At 38.3% G+C, this 25,720-nt stretch overlaps 2 protein-coding genes across 2 annotated transcripts in view; one reads left to right on the forward strand and one right to left on the reverse strand.

Moving 5' to 3' along the window:
- LOC306877199 (protein FAM117B-like) overlaps window positions 1-4,732 on the forward strand; it is a 64,664-nt gene extending 59,932 nt beyond the window's left edge. The window contains exon 9 of the transcript XR_013784877.1: window positions 4,723-4,732. The gene's annotated coding sequence lies outside the window, so the exon portion shown is untranslated. The remainder of the gene's footprint in view (window positions 1-4,722) is intronic.
- A 13,787-nt stretch (window positions 4,733-18,519) lies between these two features.
- On the reverse strand, window positions 18,520-21,269 carry LOC306877227 (frizzled-7-A-like). The gene has a single exon (XM_079428859.1). The coding sequence runs from the start codon at window positions 20,821-20,823 to the stop codon at window positions 19,162-19,164; it is 1,662 nt and encodes a 553-aa protein (XP_079284985.1). The 5' UTR covers window positions 20,824-21,269; the 3' UTR covers window positions 18,520-19,161.
- Between the last annotated feature and the right edge of the window lie 4,451 nt (window positions 21,270-25,720).

Genomic DNA, 25,720 nt, shown 5'->3' on the forward strand with positions numbered 1-25,720 from the left:
TAAACCTCCCACCTGTAACTACGACTTCATGGTGGCGCTCTTGTAAATACAATCATTCTGACATGACACAAACGCACTGGGTTGTCGTAAGGCTGAAGTGTAGTATGCTTGCAAGGTGGACGAACCTCGTGAAAAAAGTGCTGCATTCCAGCAGGGGGCACAAGAAACATAGGCCTGTCCCAAGCATGATCGCTCACAAAAACCTCAACAGCACATGACAGCAGTTCAGCTTGCCATGCTAAATTTATTCATAATAGTATGTTTATATGTCTAGTCATTTCTCAGTCAAATCCGGTATATCTTTTTGTCTGAGAAAATAGTTCTGAAGTTACAGTGCGGTTTGATTTAGGTTGTAGAATAGCAACCGCAGCTTCTCAGTTTGCCACTTATACAATGTATTTTACTGACACAGATATCTCACACACACTTTTGCATGCATTTCTGGCTTCTGCATTAAACCATGAGACAGCGAGCATGTTTAGTGTCCTGCTTTAGGATCGGCAGTGTTTTTCTTTGTCCCTATATTATGCGTGCCCGGCCTGTAGTCTGGACACAGAGCGACCAGTTATTTTGCACCAACCAGCAATGGTTTATTTTTCAGCAGGTCTGTCTGTTTTAATGGGTTCCAGCGCTGCTTTGATGTCAATGAGGCAAAGAAACGGGTGTGTGGAGGATATAGACAGTATGAGGGAGCGAGTTTAACTGAGGGGGGATGGAAAGAGCCTCACACATTCGCCTGTAAGGTGGTGTGAACGCAGGGCCGACCCCATCCTCAGGAGAGAGGGGCTGCATTTTGTTCCACATTCTTGCTGTGCGCTGTGAGTGAGACCCCTGCTCCGTCTCTCCACACCCTCTGATCTCACACACCCATCCACTGCAATTATTCATCCTGCGTGACACAAATCCTGCCGAAAAGCAACAGGACTGCTCTTCCGCTTGCTTTCTCCTTCTGTCTTTTCTTGATTTCTGACTCTGTCTCACTTCTTTCTCTGTTTGTATGTCAGAGCCCCTGCTGAACGTCTGTCTAAACAGGCAGTGAAAATTAAATGTAGGTCACTAGATTTGTTTTTAACTGGACGTGTGCTTATATTTCATATATAAAACATCTTGTTAGTTACCTCATTAGTAGTGGTAGTTAGGCTGACCACACCTCTTCATTGTTAAATAACAGTTTAGAGATTGTCTACTAAACTATTTGAATCTCATTAATCTCATGCATCTCATTAATTTGAGCTCTCTTTTTTTTTTTGGTAAAAAATAACTAGGGCTTCATGTATAAACCTGTGTTTATATTACATCCTACAATTGCATGGATGCACAAAAGGCAGATGTGTAAATCTGTACTCATGCCAGAACCTGCACAAAAGTAGCTATTTAGAAATCATTGGCACGTACAACACCTCCTTTTACTATCCCTATCCATACCCCCCCTTTGTATATCATTTCCATATGCATATCCCTATCCATATAATGCTACCTTGTATCACAATAGCCTACAAGATACTAGAAAAATATTAGATATGGAGTGTAAATGCCTTTTCATTGCATTGCTAAAAATAATTCAGTATCCTTTTAGAATAAAAACATTCAAATAGCCATAAAACATACATTTGCCAAAATCATGTACATAAAAGGCTTTTCAGAAAATGTTTTTAGGGAAGACTTATTCTCATCAAAGTATTTTTAAATGTTTTAAACAAACCGATTTTATGCAGTTTTGGCAGGATGTTTAGATTTTTTTTCTTCTTAGCAATCAGATACTTGTTTTGCAGAGTAAATCCAATTGTCTAATATCAGTGCATCACTCACTTAGCAGGCTATTATATATATTTCAACTTCTGGATAATGATTGTTATGTCATTTGAAAGCTTGCACACATCCAGATAAGTGAGTGGAAACTTGCATGCGCACATTTCAATGCCCATTTTTGTACCCTTTATGCATCAGGTCTCTGATGTTTTCAACCTGGGCTTATAGGACATAAACATTTGTACAAGATGACAAAATTGTCGGGTCATGCTGAAAAATGTACTATGCAAATTTAAAACTAAACATAATTGTAATAGGAAATAAACTATTTATGTTATAATATGATCCAAGTTGTAAGTTGCCATGCCAGTGATTTTGATGTTTTGGAAAATCATGCAGTGTGAATGTCCATTAGAGGGCAGTGATATATAATACATTTAAAGTATAGTACATATTTGATAACCAGTATTTTCTGTTGTTATTGCAGTAAATGTTGCACGATTCTAATTCTATATAAGCTCCTTATTGAAGGAACAGCATGTTTTTGCTTTGATATCAACCTCAATTCAAAATAAATCAATATTTCGACAAATGGGATGAAAAAATCCACTTCATTTTTAGCTTCACAAAGAAGGGGAAATATTACCGCCTCTTCTTTTCACTGCTTCATTTCCTCCTCCTCTTCTGCTGGTGGAGGGTCTATCTGTAATGAACTCCACCCGTCTCCAGCATTCCAGACACCCCAGAATGCTATGTGGCACCTCTGAACACTCCTTACTATTTTCAGTGACCAACTTGTTAGCACGTTGTCAACGTCCAGACATACAAGCATAAAACATCCCAGAATAAGCCCAAGGACACGCGTATCGGCATTTGGTTTTAGGTTAAAGTGCTGTCTGCAGCACTTACGTCTGTTAATGGATGAATGACCCGCTGTAATACACGTCAGGCTGTTTCTAACACTCAAATAAATCAATAGGGGAACTTGTTATGAATTTAAACAAAATAGTACTCTCACGGTACCGTAGTACAGAGATAGTATCAGAAAGTTATGCTGTGGTGCTTTGATATATATCATGGTACGTGGATGTAGCCCCTGGGATGATAGCCATTTGCTCAAAGAGTCCTTATTTAGAAAGTGCCTGTTTCAGAAGGGGCCTGAATAGGAGGAAAGGGGCGAATGAAGAGAGCGCTTGCATGGCGAGCCGATGGAGGAGGGGGTTCGGTGGGTTAAGGCAGGTCGGTGGGGGTTGAGTTTCTGACCAGTGACAGGATAAAGGAAACAGAGCAGCTCCAGAGGTCGGCTTGAGAAAACACAGCCTCTGTCAGTCACACAGACTCCTGAGCCTGGATTAGGCCTCAGCCTGGGGGGGTATCGGGTTTCTCTGTCCGGGATACCTCACTGCTGCAAACCACTACCAGATGTGCAGCAGCCAGCATGAGAGCGGGAGGGAGGGGGCGGCGTGTGCTTTATATGCATGTTTCATTGTACTGTACTATTTTTACTTGTATTTTACTCGTTAGAGCCCATATGAAATGAGTTTGAGGATGGGATGAATTTCTAAAAAAGGTTAGTTATATAAAAATGCTAATTTAATGAAAGTTTCTTAAGTGAACCCATATGAAGGCTGGAACATCTACAGATACATCAGACAATGAGCCCAGGAGATCGAAACTCATAAAAGAGTAGCCAAATAATAGAATTCTACAATTAATCTTTATTATATTATATTATTCACGTTTTAATATGAGCAGCATTAATAATTAACAATATTTAATAATAATAATTAATATTATAATAATTATTATTATTATTATATACACCAACAAAAATCTCATTGACCCTAAAAATTATATTATTAAATGATAAACAAATAAAAAAAAACGTAACGACTTCCACAAAAATATAAAAAGTGTATATATATAATAAATACATGTGTGTATATATATATATATATATATATATATATATATATATATATATATATATATATATATATATATATATATATATATATATATATATATATATATATATATATATATATATATATATATATATATCATATTTATTCATGTCAGCACCAATGCTGAAAATTCAACTTTGCCATCACAGGAATAAAATGCATTTTAGAAATAGCTAATATAGCTATTATTTAGCTATATTACATTCTTTAACTGTATTTTTAATCAAATAAATGCAGACTTGGTGGGCATAAGAGACTGTTTTCAAAAACATTAAAAAATCTTCAGATTCTCAGATTTCATTTGTGTGTAATGCAGAAATATAAAATTCAACTCCATTATTTCTACTATATATTTATGATATGATAGGTATATGAACCATGTTTAATGATAAATCTGCACACTCCAGATTAAATTCTTCTTGTACTTTGGATAGGAAATGCTAACCTTCATCTGTATCGTGGTCCTGTATGAGGATCGTCCAAGGCTGTTTCAAATCTCCCTCAGAAGTCACAACCTTAAGAACTGGAAACAAAGAAGTACATTCTTCATGTTAACATCATCTCTATCTGTTACAGACCTCCTGTTCTCTCTGTTCTTGTTTTGTCTGCTGTGTTTCCCTTTATTTGACCTGAATTCTCACCCATCACCTCCTCTGTCCTTGAAATACACTAATACAGACTCCCCTGACAACAAGTGACATTTACAACATAATAACTCTAATAAACGTCGTTGAGAATAACGTCTTGTGAACATTTTTTCCTTTTCCTTAAGAGCCCTGCAAGCAAAGCCAGTATAGACATTTCTGTGTTCTGTGTTTATTTGGTTGAGCACAATATAAATCCAAGTAAAGCCTCGATTACCGTGATCTTGTATGACATCACCCATGATTGGGTGGTCCTCAGTGTCAACTGCGGGATCCCAGAGAGACAAGCGTATGATTTCACCGTCAGGACCCATTATTAGGGTGCCCACTGCTTTGCCTCCCTGCCATTCTGACAAACACAGAGATTCAAACAGTGAGACTTAACAAACCTCAAAAAGGAAAAAGAAGATGTCTTTAATCCACTTGTTAAGTTGTAATGTAAGGAATACTGATTCTGTTTCGACTGAGAATATTTCAGCAGCTGTTTATGAGCACTATTCATTCATACAGTATTCCACATTTAAGCTAAGCATTTAAAAATGCATGTTTTAAACTACAGTCTCCAGGGTCATGGCGTCCCATGCACCAATATTTTAAAGCTGAATCACTGTCTGACCATCTGAGATTTTAGTATGGAGATAAAGGTTAGGATCATGATTTTTTTGGTAGTATTACAGCACACTGTGAGTGTATATTAGCACGGTTTGTTGTTTGCTTTTAGCATCTGATTGAATGCTTGTACCCAGAAACGGTGACACTTGACATCAGACTTATTATGCAACATGTACTTTTACTTATTGTTTGAGCATAAATGTTTGTTGGCAGTGTATGAACGTAACCCTACAATGAAAATCCACTCGCTCCTTTTTTTAATCCCTATAAATCATAAGCAGTGTCTCAGAACAAGCCGTTTGCAGAATCTGTACAATGTGACATCATTTTGCACAAGCTCCGCCCACGACTGTTTGACGGACACTGCTGTATTAGCAGAGACCCCGCCCCGAATGAACCGCACACAATCTGCCATGCTTATCTTCACGCTAGAGCATTTAAAAGCAGCATTCAAATAAGAAATGTCTTATTAAAGATAAAGAAAAGATTTATTCAAGAGCAGTGAGTAATTTTCTCTTTTTATTTTATTTTTTGCATATATTATGGTGTATATTATGCTGTTAACATGCATAAACATGTGATTTCTTTCCCAGCTGTTTACCTTCACAGACATAACCAACTGTATTTTTGTAACTTATGTGTTTGTTTTTAACATACACTTGTGTGTATTTGACAGTTTAATCGCAATAAGACATGAAAGAGAACTTAGTTTAGTACTCACATGCCGAGTGGTAGATGCTTTCTGTGCGCACGCTCAGAAAACCATATATCAGAAGTTTAAACTGAAATGGCTTTAAAACACGTGTTTTCAGCGCAATAAAAATGATAATCAAAACCAAACAGATGTTTTTTAGCAGAATATCTGAGGTAGGAGCTGTAAAGGAAAATGGGCAGGGAGCAGCAGCTCCTTTGCATTTAAAGAGACATGCATGAAAACAGCATGTTTCTGCTTCCACTATAGGCATTTTCAAAATGATATAATAAATGATCTGTGAGGTATTTTGAGCTGAAACTTCACAGACACATTCTGGGGACACCTGAGATTTACAACCTGGTCTCATGGCATAAATGTACCTGGGGGCACTTTTTAGCGAGACCGTTTTTACATACCTTACTGCACGTTTCGCTGCAGTTTCATAGAGAAATGTCCACTGAGTGGCGCTAAAACACTGATTCAATACGTAAACCCTGGCATATTTTTATTACGTTGATATAGGTACGTATTGCTGTGTTTTTATTACGTTGCTTCAGGTATGTATTGCGGCGGTTCAGAATTCAAATATCCGGGGGCCGTCGCTAAAAATTAATGCTCTATCGTGTTCGAAATATACCCTACACCAAACCCAACCCTAAACCTACCCGATAGTGTTGACAAATGCAAAACTGATATAAAAATGCATTTGCTGATGCAACCATGCTATTTGAACTTCCTTATATGCAGATTTGAACTGTTTTGTCGAACCGTAGTTACACAGGATTCAAACCGGAGCTCTTCACCTCTCAAGTACGTCTCCGTACTCCGTGAGCAAGCGAACAAACCTATCGTCTATGAAAACCCATAGATATGAAGCTGGATATGTGTGATGCTAACGTTCAAAAGCATCAGTTTTCAAATCTCCCAGCATATTAATATTATTTTGAAGTCATAACATGATTTTCTTCAAGTAATTGTGCAAAAATTACACTTTATTAATCAAAACTGTAAATTTGTGTGAAAAGGAATAAAAGGCGTTGGAGTTTTACTGCCTCTAGTGTTCATTTATTTTGGAAACTGCAGTGATATGTCCTTATTGGTACGTATTTCGCGTCTCGCTAAAAAGTGCCCCCAGATATGTTTATGCCATGAGACAGGTAGGATTTACAGTATATTACATCTTGTAAAAAAGGGAAATAATAGGTGCCCTTTAAGTGGATCTTTATGAAGCATGCTGTTACCTCTGAGCTCCAGAGGGATACAACCTCTAGTGTTTCCTGTTTGTGTTTCTGATGTGTCTGCAGGGTCATGTAGGCTCTGTCTGTACACAGCCATGGAGCTCTGTTTACCTGGACCCCTCCGGCCCACCAGGGGGGGCAATGGACCAAGAGAGGGATGTTGATCTGAGGGAATTAAAGGTAAAGAATTCACTTCAGTTCTTCAGTAGCAATAGTTAAACAATCTCAAACTGAACAAGAAATGACTGCAGAAATGCTCAAGTCAAATCTACAGCAGTACAGCGTTCTCATAGAAGCTTGTTTTGCCTGGGTCCCTGAGCGCTAATGTACAACTGAACCTTAGCCTCTGTGTTGTTATTTACCATATCGGCCCCTGAGATCTCCCACCACCCCTGTCCTCACTCCCCACTGCTCTGCCTGTCTAAAGACTTCATTTATCTGCAGCCAAGCACAAGCCGAGCCACACATGAAGAGGTGCTCGGCCCTCAGAGGGGGGCTGCGCTCTACCACCTCACTGTATGAGCCGCTGCAACCCTGGAGCCTACAGCTTATTACAGATAGTATGTGTGAACTAATGAGAAGAGGAAAGACGGTCAGCAGCAGGAAAAATGAGATGGTAAAAAATAAGAAAGAAAAAAAGAATGAAATGAGAAATTGGTAGGACTTTAAATTTGTCACAGTATGGTTCAGGCAAAGAGAGTTGAAGTGAGGATGTATTTGCTAGAGGTATTTTTATTAGGCCAAACAGAAAGCACACTATTAAATGGGAGTAAAGGAGAAACACAGGAACAATGCAAATCAACAGTTATACATTGACAAGATCAGATGAAGAACTAAGGAAACAAAAGGCTATAAATACACAAGGATGAGCTAATGAGCAACTAAATAAGACACAGGTGAGGAAGACAATCAGTAACCATGGTGATAAACAAATTTAAACACAGGAAGGAATAAGAATATCAAAATAAGAGTCTCTAAACTGAAAAACACAAAGAAAACATGACAAAATTACCAACCAAATCAGCATATTAGAATGATTTCTGAAGGATCATGTGACACTTAAGACTAAATTACATTTGCAAATATATTCAAATAGAAAACTCCTCGATCCTGAATTTAGTTTTTAAATGTAATGTTTAAATTGAATCTGAAAGTACATTTATTATTATTATTATTTGTTATTTATTATTATAATACATTCCTAGCGGGATCACTTGATTCCAGACTCATGGTAATGCGTTTACATGTACAAGTCAGGGTTTTGGCAGTGTTCTTGTATTTTTTCATCACTTCACCAGTTTTCAATACAACACTGCCGTTGACTTTCAGGGTGAGTCATTTTGAGTTCTGCGCTTGAATGAGAGCCCCAGGTGTTCTTACAATATGTATTTCAACGATATTCTGTTTTGTCTTCTGAAAATGTTTGACAAGTTTTTGAGTTTGCATTGAATTCTAGCACCAGTTTTGAATTTGTTGGTTAATGCTTCAGTTGTACAGCACTGGGCATAAAGGTGGATAATCAAAAAGACCATATCACAAAAAGAATATTTTCTGTGATGGATTGTTTTTGTAGAGTCATCATATTTCTTTCAGCAAATATGTTGTGAGTCATATCTGAATCAGCAGCTGTACTCTGTCAAACCTGAATAATAAATAAATCCATCATTACCTCCTTTTTCCAGATCATCAGACCACATGACATGTCCAAGATCCATCTGTATAATCCTGCACTTGCTGTCAGAGTGAGGGTCCTGTTTTCTTTGGTCTAGCCCCACTGTATGCTCCAAATCACCATGTGGCTCCGTCTCCTTAACAGGGGTCCTGTGGAGGTCATCTGAGGCACAGTAAAGAATGAATGGTTAGTAAAATGCAACATAATGAACTAACCCATTATTCTGTATTTATTGGTAATAGTGTGCAGTGAGATGTTGCATACCATCTGGCTGATGGGTGTCTGTTTCTTCTGTTTGTGCAGGGAAAAGCAGCAACACTTTGCTATGCATGCGTCTCTCCGAGGGGTTTTCATGTGCAGTTCCCACTTTGATGTCAGGGAGATGTACGTGAAGTTCCCTTTTCGGTAAATTCTCACAGCTGCTTTTTTTCTCTTTTATTTCTGTTTGATTCTTCAAGACAATTCCAAAAGACTTAAAAGCAAGATATAGTGAATTTACCAGAGACAAGGTTGTTTTGTCGTTTCAGAACATTTACACTGTATCTTTCCTATTTTTAGGGTTAGTAAGATTTAATAGGTTAAATATTTAAATAATTAATTGTTTAAAACTATTAATACTTTTATTCAGAAAATATGCATTAAATTGGTTAAAAGTAACATTTATGATTTCAAAAGATTTCTACTTAAAATAAATGCTGTTTTTTTTTTTCTTCCTGTTCGTCAAAAAATCCGGAAAAACGTATCACAGTTTTCACAAAAATATTAAGCAGCACAACTGTTTTCCACATTGATAATAAGAAATGTTTCTTTAGCATCAAATCAGCGTATTAGAATGATTTCTGAAGGATCATGTGACACTAAAATCTGGAGTAATGATGCTGAAAATTCAGCTTTGCATCACAGGAATAAATTATAATAAAATAGAAAAGAGTTCTAATAATTTGCATGCAGTATTTCACAATATTAACATTTAATTCTTTACCGATTTACAAATGAAGAACATGACAAGTGATTATCAAGCAAGAGTCAACCATTTCCACAGAATCACATTGTGGAGGAGTTGTCTAGAGTAGTACAGAAGCTACAGTGGATGTTAAAACGCAGAGAACAGAGAGATTTATTTATATTAAAGAGTCATTTTGAGGTTTGCACATGAATAAGAGCCCCAGGTGTTCTTACAATACATATTTCAGTAATATTTTGACAAGTTTTGTCAGGACATTATCGTCACAGAAGTTAACATGTAAAAAAGCGGAAAACAACATGAAGATCGGTTATAAGAAGTACATTGGTTTAGGGTTGAGATAAATGTGTCTTCATATGTTTTTTTGGACTTTAATTACCACAAACTGAATTCTTACCGTTGTTAAAGTGCTGTCAGAGCCTGAGTTGACCAGTGGGCTCTGGTTAATGGGCGGTAAGTGGAAGACGGTGAACCTGGGATCTGTTTCTGTATTCACTCTCCTCATGTGAGCTTCACCTCCACAGTGTCTCACTAAAGCAAACATCTCATTCATGACTTCATGCTTGTATCTGAATGTCATATATGGATTGTATAGACTTTAAATGGTGGCTAAATACTGATTCAGATCTCATCTTACTCTGGCGGGATCCCTCCATGTGTCCACCGTAGTAGTTGACCCGTGAGAGTGGGCTGTATTCCAAAGACGAATCCACATACACTGACCTCAGAGTGCATATCTCTCCAACACCACCTCCATTCTCCATCCAGCTGTGCTTCCCACGGGCGTTTAGATCCTTAGGATGGTCGATCACATGTGGGAGTATCTGGTATATGTCAGAGCAAAATAATGAAAAGCTCTTTAGCTGAGTTTTGAAGTTATGGTCACGTAGTCTGGAAGAACGCATGGACTAAAAAGTCTACTTCATTTTCGCATTTCTGCTCCACGTTTTTCATTGTAAACGTTCAAAGGCCAAATTCTTCACATAAACAGCAGTATATTACGTCAGTGACAGAGATTAACCAAGAAAATGAAATCAGATGCTGTTAAAGGTCAGATGTTTACTTATGAGCAGACCTTTCCAAGTGTCTGGTCTTATGATGCCAAAAGCACAGTGTCAATTAAATAGTTAGAGAGTGAATTTCAGGTCAGTGTTGGAAAAGAGACAGATGAACATACTGTAGAGGGGATTTTTTTGTTTGCTGGCGTCACTGTTTGATCTTCAGTCTGATTTGCAGGTTCTGTCTCAGGGATCGGACTCATCTGAGCTCTGCACGTGTCGACTGCTATCCTGAGACCTTTTGGTCGTTTTCTCTCTTTTGGCTTCTCTTTCAGTTGCTCTTTCTGTTGTTTGGTCTTAAAGGCCATTTGTTCATCTGGAATCAAGATCATTATAGACATTAAGTTAAAGAACAAGGATTATTCTGTGTATATTTCACAGCGAGCAGAAGCTGAAGAAGCTGCTTGTGGTTGCAACGGTTTACATTTTAGGAATCAGTTTTTACTTTCTCTTGGCACTGCAGGGATTTTCCTAACTTAATGCTTTCAGTCCCGACATGAATAGCGTGCATTCAGAGGCAGGTATCTGATATGCGTTTCTTAAAGATGTAAACATTCGCCCTCTGAATGGATCTTAACTAAACACTGGCACAAACACAGAAACATATTTTGAGTTTGTTCATTGTGTTCGCTGGCATTGCTGTGCTGCACAGGATGTTGTTGATCTAATCAAGAACTGCTTTTGAATAGTCAGCGTTTATCTGATAGTTAGTGACATTTGTGTTTCATGAACTCTACCTGGTGCCGCTTGAGCTTGCTCCTGGATTTGTACATCCGTTATGGGTGGCAGAGGACCCAGGTCTGCCCTGTTGGGCCGAGGGGAACAGAGGAAATGTGGCTGATATCTGATCTGATTACTTTTATCTCCTGAAAAACAATGAGATATTTTATGCTAGATGTATAATGTACATTATTTTTCAATTGTTTGGGGTCTGTAAGAAAAGCTGTTCACTAGGCATTTATTTGATTAAAAATACAGTAAAAAACGTTATGTTGTGAAACATTAGTGCAAATTCAAACAGCTGTATTCTATTGTAAAATATTCTAAAGTGTAATTTATTCCTGTGATGGCAAAGTTTTCAGCATCATTTCTCCAGTCTTCAGTGTCACATGATCCTTCAGAAAACATTTTAATATGCTGATTTGCTAAATAAGAATAATATCTTATTATCAAAGTTGAAAACTGCTTAATATTTTTGAGGAAACCATGACTTTTTTATGTATTATGTATTATTTGATGAATAGAAAATTCAAAAGAACAGCATTTTCCTGAAACAGAAATCTTTTGTAATATTACAATTTAGTGTGTACTTGAATACACATAAAAAAATAATAAACTTACTGATTGCACACTTTTGAACGATTGCGTACAGTAAAACAAAATGTATAATTTATTCATGTTGCTCCAATTAATTTCCTTCCATTTAACAAATATTATTATATTGAACGTAGCAGCCAGGGCATTGTTTAATTCATTTATTATGTTCCACAGAAGAAGAAATTCAAGAGTTTTTTTGGTTTGTTTGTTTTTAAAATTTCCCTTTTAATGTAATTATAAATTACTTTACATTTAACTTGAAAGATCATGTTAAAGCATTTTCCCCTTTATTCTGTATACCTTTAAAATATATAAAATATTGTTTAGAGAGTCTCACCTTTAACCTGGCTTGAATTATAGTTCTTCTCTCCAGGTCTGTGATGTGTGTTGATGTTCTGTATCTGTGTAGCATGTTTAGTATCTGGCAAAAAGCGGTGCGTTACACCGGCAAGAGATCCAACCGTTGACTAAAGGAAACAAAGAATCATATATAAAGAGCACAGGTGTTTGATTTTTCAGTCCTCTCCAAACATGTTCCACTATCTCTTTTGAAACCACTAAAAACACAATGTTCACACTATTTTCAAGGTCATTTGTCTGTATTAGCATGATGGATTTCTCCGCACGTGGCCTCCTCTTTGTAGTAAACGTCAATGGAAAATGAAAACGTGAATGCCGAGCTGGAAGTCACACTGGAGTTCTTTTGGATGCAATACCTTGCAATAGATCCAAAAGAATATAGGAGAACTGAGAAGTTTTGATCTCCTGGGTTGAGCATTTAACAATAATAAAGAGAAACCAGGTGCTAGACATCATGCTTTGAAATCAGTTCCTAAGAAAAACAAACAAGCAAAAAAAACCCAAAACAAACTATTTGTTAATGTGAAGGATTTTTCCATGTTTTTTAGCCGTATTTTAATTTATGCACTTCGTTGTGTTGTGTTTTAGGGTTTGAAAGACATGTCCGTAACCTTTTGAAGGGGATTTTTTCTGACGGCGTAGCTTTTATTTATTCACATAAAACGTTTAACTTACAAACAGCATTTGTCTTTATTTGATCAGTATATGTTTCTAAATTGTTAAATGTTTAAATGATTAAATATTATAATAATAATAAAAAAAACATATATATATATATATATATATATATATATATATATATATATATATATATATATATATATATATATATATATATATATATATATATATATAATTTTTTTTTTTTTTTTTTTTTTTTTTTTTTTGTGTGTTGGAAGGTTATAATTTTTTTTAATTTTAATTAACATTTTAGCAATTTTTTTTTTTCTGTTTGACTTTTCAATTTAGTTTTTAATATTTTAGGTTTTGAATTATATTTTAAAGCTGCCAAAGTGGTGCTTTCTAAAAATGTTGAAAGCAGGTGGGTTATAAAGGTTTTAAGCAAAACTAAAATAATGTTTTGTTAATTTTTACTTTAGTTTAGATAGTTTTGGAATTATTTTAGATTGGGTTGCTATTTATTATTATTTAACTAAACTACATTTTTTTGTTATCAATAATACTGATATTCTGTCCTTCTGAGCATTATTTGTCTAAATTTATCTGGTCTTGCTGAGGATGACTATGGCGGCCATTTTTGAGTCCCTGGAGCACACCTGTGTTGTTTTCATTCTGCCGTAGTTGAACGTGACGGACCGAGACTTCACAAGGGCCACCCACAACCAAAGGCCCTTCTCTCTGGAACCCCTCCAAATCCATGTCCAAACCCTCATGTCTATGAGGTAAACACACTGATTACTGCATTCAGCTCTCATCGCCTGAATCATTCCCCTTTTGCCCCGAGAGGGTGCCATTTCGGTCACATACTGCAGAAATTTTTCGGTGTCATTGAAGTTGCTCTTTTCCTGCTGATCATAGAGTATTCGGGCAGTTTCTCTTCTGATGGTTCATGCAGGTTTATGTTTGGATGATAGAAGCTGGACATTGTGAAAACGAAGCCACCGTGGAGTTTACTTTTCTCATTCAAGATGCACACCTGATTCGATGATCCTTTGGATCTCTTTCCGCATCGACTGATGATTTTCGGGGGCGCAGAGAGAGGATGGATTAATGCGCATATAATGAGGGAACAGTCAAGGGCTGTGGAGCATTAGCAGATTGTGGTGGACTGGAGTTGGATAGATTATGGACTGTGTGCTTATGTAAAATCCCTCGGGATACCTTTATTAAGATTTGCAGCACACATCTCACGGAGGTCAAACGGCACATTATGGGTAAATCACCAGATTGATTGACCTGGAATGTGTGGAAATTGAAGACACCTTGAGGACTGACCGCATATGTGTGTGTGTGTGTGTGTGTGCTGCGTTCTGACGGCAGCGTTATCTGCCCAGCCCAGGTGCAGCTGAAGCGCTCAGTGAAAGGTTATGGAGTGAAATGTAAAATGAACATACCACATTTCACCTACTTGCCTTTAGGATGGGGTTACCTCTCTGGCCAGCAGAGCAGAGGTACGGCAATCAGAGCTGGTAAACTAATACCGCCGCCGAGTCTGTCACCCTGACCTGAACCTGAGCTTCAACTTTTCTGGCCAGTAAAATTCTGGAAGATTTACTATGGACTGGCCTGTCCCTCAAGTTTACGTCCCACCTCTCTTGCTCTGTGGCAATCAGGAGGAAACTTCAGGCAGATCTGCACAATGGTTCATTTGTAGTAGATCTGGGCCTCTTAACTGAAGAAATTTGACAGATAAGGAACCGCTTCATGCAGTACTCGGTCATGTACATGTACGTTAACTGATACATCAATCAGATGACTGTTCTGTTCAGCGGTCTTTTCAGTATATGTTTTTAAACGTGACTATTAAGTCAAGTAATTAAAATATGAGTGGTATTTCATGACCTCTTTATAAACAACAACAGTAACAACATTATTTTGTGGAACACTCGCTAAATACTTATTTAAAAAAACAACAAAAAAAAAACCAACTACTGTACCTTCAGATAAAATTAAAGGCCACTTAATTATACATAAGAAACATTTTATAATTTGTAGTCTTTAGCACACTAAAGTACACTTTAAAAAAGTGTAATTGCTCATTTTTAAGAAAGTTTTAATTTATTTTATATAAATACACTTAATTTGCTTTGATTAAAATATGTATATAAATATGTATATCATTTTAACTCTAGCATGTTATAAAATATTACATTTAAATTATTTTAAATGCTGAAAAGTACTGAATTGCAGTTTAATTACAAATGTGTAATTACAAATATATTTACATACATGACACAGGTTTCCATAAAAATTACATTTGATTTTACCGTTAATGCTTATTTAACTATATTTTAAAGACAATAGAAATGTAGGTAACACTATTTTAAGGTGTCCTTGTTACATATGTTACATTACTATTATAATAACAATTAATTATGCATAATTACATGCAAGTAACACTAAACCAAACCCATATGCACTTAAATGTATAATTACACTGTAACCAGGACACCTTAAAATAAAGTGTAAACGAAATGTATAATTATAACATAAAGATGTGCATGAATCCTATTTAAGTTGGTTGATAAAAGCACTTTAGAGTTCAGCTAATTGCATTTAATATAAATTTCAAATATTACATTTTCATTTAATTGCAGCTAACATGAAAACATTAAATTCAGTTTACACATAGGCCTAAGTATAATGTTTTTAAGTTTATTATATCCGTAATAAATATAAAAATAAATGTACTACCCTTTGCAAGGGTAATAGTGTAGAATTAGTATAGAACTTGTTTATTTATTCTTCTACTTCTCCGATTTACCTTCGTTTTTCCAAAAGCCAAAATAGCTCCAGTCAGGTCTTGTAGTGTGTGCAGCTGCTTCTCAACTTCCTGTTTTGGGCAGCTCGGAGCCTTTCTCTTCCTGTTAACCTGGCCAGTCCGGTATGCCAGTGCGAGATCCTCTGAATACAGAATAAGAGGCCCTCTCCTCGTACTGTAGGTCTTAGGAGGAACTGGCTCCAGGCCTCCAAAACAACGGCCGCTGCTGGTAAGACGCAGCAATGGAGGCTGGGATTTCCAGTTGAAGTAGTCCTAGTTAAGAAGAGATCATGTTTCCATTGACTGTGCGCATTCAAACAAATCAAACTTTATCTTTGACTGGTCTTATATAGACATAAAAAACATTTACCTCTGGTTCAAAACAGACCTCCAGTCTTCCATCGTGACCGTCTTCATTTGGCACAATTTGGCCGTACCCACGACTCAGCAAAGAGAGGACAAAATCTTTCATTGTGGAGTTGTTTGTGTTTCTTTGAATGAATGCTGAAACATTATAATCCTGTCATGATTGTGGTCTTATCATGTAGAGTTTGTAAAGATCTGAACATCAAGTTTTAAAACTCATGGATTAATTTTAAAACTCATATCAAAAGTCTGTTATATTGATAGTGAACCTTCGCATTAAAAGCTTCTTTTATTAATTTAAAAAGTACCTTTGATTATATAAAGAATGGTTCTTTGGGGAACCCAAAATGTTTTTCTTTTTTAAACAATAACTTATTCAGAGTCAGCTATTTTTTTCTCCGCTTTTGTACTCGTACCTCAGTTTGTGGCCGAGCTCCTCTCTCCTTAGCGACCATTTCTCTTTAATTCAGACTGCATTCGTGTGTTCGTTCAGCATCCCCGCCCGCTGCTTTTACATGCTACTGAATCATTTCAGCTCATGCTACGAATGTCTGTGTTTACTGAGCTTTGCAGTTGCCAGGCTCTCCACAGCTCCTCAGCTCAGAACTGTTTTCTTGTTGCCTTGGTTGCAACCAAGCAATTACCCCCTCCTGGTCAGGCCAGCTACTCTGACTACCTTAGCTAAACCCATCCTAATATACAAACAAAAGGAAGATGACAGCTCACAGCTTTTGTGAATATCCTGAACTGGGTCTCCTGCACGACACGTCCTGTCATATGCCCAGGATACCACATCCCTAATTAGTGTTATTGACTGTGCCACAAGAAATAGACTTTTCCTTCCTTCACATAAAACCCCTCCATCAATCAAACAGACAGGAGAAATTGTTCAAGCTTACAGCTAAAGAACTGCAGGATGTCCTTAAATAATGTGAGAGGATACCGTGACAGTTTAGCCACAAGAACAAAAAATACAAAGAAAGATACATGGAGTGATGTATGACAGCAAGTGTTATTATGTCTGGCTAATGAATATGTTTCAGTAAAACAGTACATTGGTTGGTTTCTTTTGACCAGCTCCTGTGCTTTACTCCAATCTCCACAAGGTAGGAAGTTTAAACTGAGCTTCACGGTTTACTGTAGAGGGAAGACTTATTCAGCCTGAAACACAACACTAGCCTCTTCAACCACATCTCCATGTGCCTTGTGTTACTTGGTGAATCATTTTATTGCTCTGTGAGATCATACTTTTTGACGGTGAACAGAAACCTAGTCTGGCCACCTGCAGGGCTTAATAGGCTGATGAGGACAAAATGTTAGGATATTTAACGGTAACCTAACCTGCCTACAGCCTCTGAGCTGAGCTCTTGCTTTTTCTCAACCTAGTCTGTGTGGAGTATTGTAATGGTGATTAAACCTCCTATTGTCACAAAAAAAAAAACGCAATCCAATGTGATCCTTAAGTCATTTTTAGCCCAAATTGAAATCATTAAAAATTCATGATTATATTAAATGAAAATGGTTTATTTTCTGCTCTAAAAATGCATTATGATAGTGAATATTATACGAAAAAGTAAAAGAACTTAAGGATACTATACCTCAGCAATGAGTATCCTGTTTACACTTTATTTCAGTCACTTTTGGCATAATGTAATATGGCATGTATTTTATATCAACTAATGTATTGATCTGCTGTTATTATACATCTTGAAGTTTTGCTTTGTGTTTATTTCACAAACTGTTCACAGCTTGTTCTGTAGACATTCAAGTTTGCAACATAATTATATGCAATATGTAATAATATTTTGATGATTGCTTTGCAGCATGCACATTCAAGGCTGTTACAAAGCAATGCATTTAAAGATATTAAAGCTCTCCAATTGTACAGGAGATATATTATGTACATGTGATTGTGAACTAAGCTTCTGCTGAGAAATCAAATGAAACGTATCTTTCAAATTTTAAACTTATTTTACAGTGCATTCAAGTCAACTCAGTGTTCTCAACATAACAGTCACCTGTGGGTGGTGCCAAAGCCCGGCCTTACGCCTCATCCCAGTTCCTCTAATAAACACTCTCTTTAGTCGTTTACAATAAATATCTCCACAGCACACACCTGAACGCACAATTTGATTTGGTCTCATTTACTGAGGCTGACTTTGTCATGTTTTTAATTACATTAAAAATAATTTAGCCTCATGTTTTTCGTCAGGAGTGTAATACCGCATTTGGCGCAACAGTTTAAATAGTCATTGAGCACATTCTGGTATGGTTTTCTTTAATAATAATAATAATAATAAACTATATATTTAACAGATCACTGTGTGGTGTAGGCCTACACATCTTTATGTCTTTGTTTTCAAGATATTAAAAATAATAATTCCTAGCAAACAAGAACTAATGCAATCTGTAAAGTAAAATGAGTCGGTTAAAAATCTAATCATTTTATTCAGCGAAACTGTACAGATACAAAGGTCTCTTACCAAATTTTAAAAATCAAGTAAAAAACAGCAAGATTATTTTCATAAATACATATATTCTTTCAGAAAAGGTGATTATTTACACGTTACATCGTTTAAAGGGAGCTTGCATAAATTCACAGCTGTACACATGCATATAAGTATCCCAATCCTAATGCGTACTTGACGGTCCATGTGTGCCAAAGTATGCATGATTGTCGACGGAGGGCTGCGAAAGTCATACAAGTCCCCAGTTAAAACAAGGGATGGTACGTGTGTATAAGGCAAATTACGTCCAATATGTTCAGGTACAGAACCGTGAGCGTTGCGCAAATCATTCAGTACTGTCTACAGAGATCACATCTGCAAATGATATCGTGTTACACAGAAACATAGTCTTTTTCACATACAAATATATGAGAAAACCCCATGGTTAAACAGACTCAGGCTGATAACACTGTTCGTGATGGTCCGTCTCCACCGTGGAAACGTCTAGGCACACAGTAGTGTCCACAAAACTCACTCAACAAGTCTCGCGCAACAGTTCTCCGCGCTCGAGACATTTATAAGTTGCACGGTCAAAGCTTGACCGACACTATCAGGACGACTCGTTCTTTTTTCATACCGTCGTCTCGCCTTGGTTGCTATTGCTGAGCCTTTTATAAAACCTGCGCCACGACTGCAGAGTTTTCCCAGACCATATCCAAAATCCAGAGGTGATTCCCACGATCATGGTCATCAGATACTTTATCATGAATACGGTGAAGTCTGGAGACATGGGGGCGAAGTTGTTGACTGGGCAAGGGACAGCGAATCGCTTACACGTTTGCATGTGCCAGGTCTTCTCCCACTGCTCTCGGAAAGCCTGCTCGTAGAAGTAGCACGCGATCACGATGGTTGCGGGAACCGTGTAGAGCACGCTAAACACGCCGATGCGCACCATCAGCTTCTCCAGCTTCTCCGTCTTTGTGCCGTCGTGCTTCATGATGGTTCTGATGCGGAAAAGCGACACGAAGCCGGCCAGGAGGAACGAGGTGCCGATGAAGAGGTAGACGAAGAGGGGCGCCAAGACGAAGCCACGCAGAGAGTCCACGTTGTAGATGCCAACGTAGCACACCCCGGTGAGAATGTCACCATCCACTCGGCCCATGGCGAGGATGGTGATGGTCTTAACTGCTGGGACAGCCCAAGCGGCAAGGTGGAAATACTGAGAGTTGGCCTCAATGGCTTCATGACCCCACTTCATTCCCGCTGAGAGGAACCATGTGAGGGACAGAATGACCCACCAGATTGAACTTGCCATGCCGAAGAAATAGAGGATCATGAAGAGGATGGTGCAGCCCTCTTTTTTCGTGCCTTGCGCGACGGTCTTATAACCATCATCGTTGAATTTGTCGATGCAAACGACTTTGTCTTCAAGGAAAAAGCCAGCCGCGTACGCAACAGCCACCATGAAGTAACACCCAGAGAGGAAGATGATGGGCCTCTCCGGGTAACGAAACCGCCTCATGTCCACTAAGTACGTGAGAACGGTGAACAGTGTACTAACGCAGCACAAAATAGACCAAATTCCAACCCAGAGCCGGCCGAATTTGACCTCTTCCTCTCTAAAATACATCAGCCCGTTGGGTCTAGTGGGCTCACACGGCGCCCCGCAGTCTTTTTCCCCCATGAAGTGGTACTTGAGATAAGTGGGCACTTTGAGCTGCAGCGGACATGTGAATTGCTGGCTGGGTCTGACCACGCTCGGCTGTAACGTGAACAGTTCGGGGACGTAGGGCGTCGGGTTTGAGGTCGGGCTTCCCGCGTCCGAGGTGTTCTGACCCACGCAGATCTCCCCCGCGCCGTGCACCGGGAAATTCTCGCAGCGCAGTCGCTCGGGCCACTGGAAGCCGAACTTGTTCATGAGGGCCTCGCAGCCCTGTCTCGCGCGCTCGCACAGGGAGCGACACGGCGGGATGGCTTGCTCCAGCACCGTGCAAACCGGCGCGTACATGGAGCAGAGGAAGAACTTGAGGTCCATGGAGCACTGCACTTTCACTAGGGGGTAGAACTGGTGCACCTCCAGCCCGGCGTCCTCCTGATTGGTGTGACCCAAAAGGTTCGGCATAATGGTCTGATTGTAGGCGATGTCCGTACAGAGAGGTATCGATATGGGCTGGCAGAAACCGTGCTCGGGAATGGAGATGCCCTTCTCTCCATGATACTGGCCGCCTGACGGCTGCAGGGCCAGGGCGAGGAACAGAAGAAAGTATCGAGTAATCCCGCAACAGTGTTGCATTTTGAGGAGAGCTGTTATTTGGGGGATTCGGTGCGAAAGAAATTAGGCTGCGACTGCTCCGAGAAAAAGTTTCTGTGACCAGTTCGTATGCGTTTAAACGATCTTAAACTCCTCGTTTGAGCTCCTGTCACGGCACTCGTGGTCTAAAAGCACGCATGTTAGGCAAATGAGCGGATCTGGGAAGAAAACCCTGACAAAAAGTCACCAAGTCCGAAAATACATCCAAACTAAATCCACAACGAGCGCATCGTTTTTTTCCTTCTTCAAGGTTTGTTAGAGAGTCTTCCGACTGTTATTTAAAGTTTTCCGCCTGGCTCTCCAAATCCTGCTTGTAACCATTGACTTTAGAGCTGCATTTCAGAGAGTCGTATCGCTGCTGGAAAGCTTGAGTCGGAGAGTGCGCTTTCCTCGCTTGTCTCGCGTGCGCTCAGCAGACGCGCTTCTGACTGACTGAAGGTTTGAGCGCAAGTGAGGCGCACATACAATAATGTGCCGTCGGTTTCTACACTCCCCTCATTCAGATTCACTGCCCCTCTATGCGGGGCGCCTTGAAACCATGCAGTTTAGACCAATCACAGGGTTTGTTTTCCTTTTGCGTCTTGCTTTTGATTGGTCATTGGATGTAATTGCGGAAGGTTTCAGCTATCAGAAACTTTCCTTCTATATAGGGCCGAGAATAAATAAATAAATCCATAGGCTGGTTTCTGAAAGTGTAGTAATTCACTGGGCAAAACCCTGCACGTGACTAATACTGGGGTTTCTCGATTCAAATACAGCTTTTGTTTATTAAAAACTTTCAAATGGTAATTATTGTCGCAATTAATCATTAAAATATGTATATATTAATTTATATTTCAAAGTTTGGCAATCACATAGCTAAATAAGTTGGCAAATCCATGTGGGAAAAGCTAAATACTCCTGTGAGTAGGCTACATCAAATTTTCCAGATAAATTTTCTTAATATCTGCATATTTTTGTTGCAGTGCTATTTTTAAGATGTTTTGAAAAGATAACATTTACTATTTAAATGTTCATCTACTGAAAAATGCACACACCTAATGACACACCAGTTAAACAATTTGGGCTATAAGGGCAAAGAATGCAGAGAATTAAATGTACATGAAGAGTGTGTCCATGTAAGGAAGAGATTAAGGGAAAATCTACATGCAATCTGTCTGGAAAATTCTGTGCAATTTATTAAGGTCCAGATTTAAAGAGGAAACGAAATAACTGATAAACCAAACAGTGGTGCCTAATTGGGGAATATTCACAACTTGTTACAATTATAAACCAATTAATTAATAACCGTCAGAGACCAGCGATAGCCAGAGCTATTGGCTTATTAAATAACTTATTCTTAATCATAAATAAAAAATCTTCTCCTCTCTGCTGGAGTGTGTTTTAAAAATAGATCTGAGCTTTATAGCTGTATGCCTGGTTACTCGGTATGTAAATGTGAGGGCTGAGGGAGATGATCTGCTCTATGGACCTCAACATCAATCACACAGAGCCCAAAGCTGCTGCCTCAGAAATGAGCGCTGTGGCACGCTTATTCTACCGTAGCTCTACAGCAGCCCATGTTTGATCGCTGAGCATATACACTCACTTCTTCTTTCGAGAGACATGCAATTTAAAACTTTGACTCACAGCTTCTTAAGACTTCTCTGGGTTATTAGATCATAGTTGCTAGGGTTGAAAAATACATCCGGTAAGTTGTTCTGATGTTGTTTTAGTGATAAAATAGAGCATGACTTTATAATTCATGACTCTTGTTTTTTTTTTTTTTTACGTACCTTAGTATAACCAACCAATCCACTGCTTTTAGTGTGTCAATATTTATTGTTCTTTATGTGTTTTATAGGTCCAGTTAGAGCTCTGCATGTCTCTACAGTTTGATGAGTGACATCTGAGGTGAGCATAAAAAGACAGTGTATATAATAAAGCTGATGTGGTGTTTATTTAGTGTGTTCAAGGATTAGTTTACTTCCAGAATTAAAAAAAAAAAAAAAAATCTGATAATTTACTCACCCCCATGTCATCCAATATGTTCATGTCTTTCTTTAGTTGAAAAGAAATTAATTTTTTTTGAGGAAAACATTCTAGGATTTTTCTCCATATAGTGGACTTCAATGGGAGCCAATGGGTTGAAGATCCAAATTGCAGGTTCAATGCAGCTTCAAAGAGTTCTACACGATCCCAGTTTAGGAAAAGGGGTCTTATCTAGTGAAACAATCAGTCATTCTCTAAGAAAAATACAAATTTATATACTTTTTAACCACAAATACTCTCTAAACATACCTAAACACACAAATATATTATGATAAACTGAACTCACATTTGTTTCATGATGAACGTCACAGTTATTGAACTGAACTGACTTGTGCTGAATAAGGATTATTCATTGTCTTGTTCTCATTGCTTTGGAGTTTTCATCATTTATTCTGTTACTTTCCATTTTAGTACTACTTGTACTACTTTGAAACAATCTCTATTGTATGAAGCACTCTAAAAATAATGATGACTTGACATTTGAAGCAAAAATCTCGGAAAAAAATTCTGTTGTTTCTTTCAACTAGGTCAGTGAAGCAAACTAAATTATATGTTTTTACTAATAATCAGTGATGGTTTCAGAGATTCTGATTTCCCAAGGGAGTCGCTCAGACAGACACACACACCAACATCTACTCGACACTTGAGACAAAAACTACAAATTACAAGATTAAAAGTGAAACGTCTCTGACATGACCATGCGGAGGACTAACTGTAAGTTTCCAGGAAATTCTGGAACTGCATTGCTAGTTTTCCAAGAACATTTCCTCCCATTGGTGCTATGTTTTAATCACTTATATTTTGGAGAACATGTTTTCCAGATTTCTTTTACAGTTTGTTCCATGGATCTATTGACGCTCGTCCCATCAAAGCCTCATGATTTAGGACGTTCTGCACATGAGGAAATCTCATTACACCATGCTGGATTTGCTGTCCCAGAGATGTATTTATCATACACATTCTTCATGCATTTTTTTTTAATATATTACTACTAAATAATATCCCTTTTTTGCACATATGCTATAGTTTTACTCTTTCATATTCCTACCTTTTTCTCTCAAATTATGTTAATTACAGCAAAAGACCCAAACCAAGAGAAATAAAAGAAAAAGCTAAATTGAATGGCACAAGCAGAAAATCCTTCCCTGGCCATTCAGCTCTTTCAGTAGCAGGTCCGTAAATTTGCGGCTGAGTCTGTTTTGATTTGGTCAAGCCCTCGGTTTCCCGTAGTTTGGCACCAACGCTAACGTACTGAGGACTGTGGCACATAACTCAACACTGCATACACATGCAAGCCAAATAAAACCCTTAAGGATGGTCAGTGAGCGCTTTGAGCTGCATCATCCCGGGCCAAGTGTATATCACTGTGGTCATTTAGCTACCGTGTCAGTTTGTAAGGCTCTCTCTGGAAGTCTTCAGTGGAGATTTTCCCGCTTATACCCAGATATCTGCCTGGGTGGTGCTTGTATATTAACCCACTCAACACTCTCATGTTTGGAGAAATGTTAGCTCTTGTCTAAATTAATAGCGTGCATGTAAGAGAGGAAATACAACCTTGTTTTATACCCTGATTATATGGGTCTGGACCTGCAGGATGCCACAGCATTCATCAGCATTCCGCTCCATATAAATGTGCTTTGTTTGCGTTATATTTCCATAGCTAATGGTAAGAGAGAGTATCATGATTCACATACATATTTAAAAAGCCCCAGGCAAGTCTGCCTATGACAGTGGTTCTCATGCACTGGGAGAGGTGCAGGCAGCAGATGAAGGGATGGTGTCTGCCGAAGGAATGAATGAAGATAGTCATAAGAGAGAGAGAAAGGCAGAAAGAGAGTGAGAGCCACAGGAAATGCAGGTTACGCTGGACTCTTGAGCGTTGCCTGGGGATAGGCTGCAGGCGCTGAATCATAAATGACAGGAGGCTTATTCAGTTCGGCTAATAGGGCCCAGTGTAATGTAGAAGGGGTTAATGCGGCCTCTCCAGAGAATCGTGACATCCACGGTGCAAAATAGGCACAATTTCTGGGCACCGTTTTTTCTACAAATTACAGTTAAATACCTAATCAAACATATTTATGCAGATTACCCCCAATTTATTTCAAACAATGCATCTGTTTGTAGATTTAGTACTATTTTTTTCCAGGTAATTTCTCAGTATACAAATTGAGCCTTATAGCAAATGTTCTTATTGTCCCTGCTGTGGAATTACACTTAAGTACACTTTAGCATACTTTTAAAATGTATGCAAATAATGTACTTTGAAAGAATAAACTAGTGCAAACGGAATGCAATTGGTCAAGAATTGGATTGGTCAAGAAAAAGGTCTCTCTTTATGCAACGAAAGGCTGAAAGAAATCAATAAACAGCACAATGTCCATTCTATATCAGAAATATAACACGTAAAGGCATAATCATATTTGTAATTCCTTTTAAAATGTGTCACATATACACTAAGAGCTTTTGAATGTCTGTTTCTGTGTGTGAGATTTGTGTGTTTGAGAGAAAAAACTTGCATGTGAGAGAATTTTTAGGGTGTGTGTGTGTGTGTGTGTGTGTGTGTGTGTGTGCTGGACCTGCAATTAATTAGCAGTTCTAACTCCCTCATTTAATCTTTGTGCCAAGAGCTCAGTCCCTCTTCGTCGTTCCATGTACTGCTGTCACAGGGGACGGGAAAGGGAGGAAAGCTTTGGTTTAGCCCTCTGATCATCCAGCTTACTGAACATCACACTGTGTTACGGAAACAGAGCTCCAGGCTCTCTCCACAGGACTTCATGACAGATATCCACACCCTAACTGCACCAGAATGTGATGCTTAAGATGTTTTATTGCCACACAGTTTAGTGGT

This window comes from Barbus barbus, assembly GCF_936440315.1.
Source record: "Barbus barbus genome assembly, chromosome: 11".
Lineage (NCBI taxonomy): Eukaryota > Metazoa > Chordata > Actinopteri > Cypriniformes > Cyprinidae > Barbus > Barbus barbus.

Excerpts from the sequence above, each read along its gene's own strand:
- LOC306877227 (XM_079428859.1), bottom strand. The coding sequence starts at position 20,823 with ATGCAACACTGTTGCGGGATTACTCGATACTTTCTTCTGTTCCTCGCC.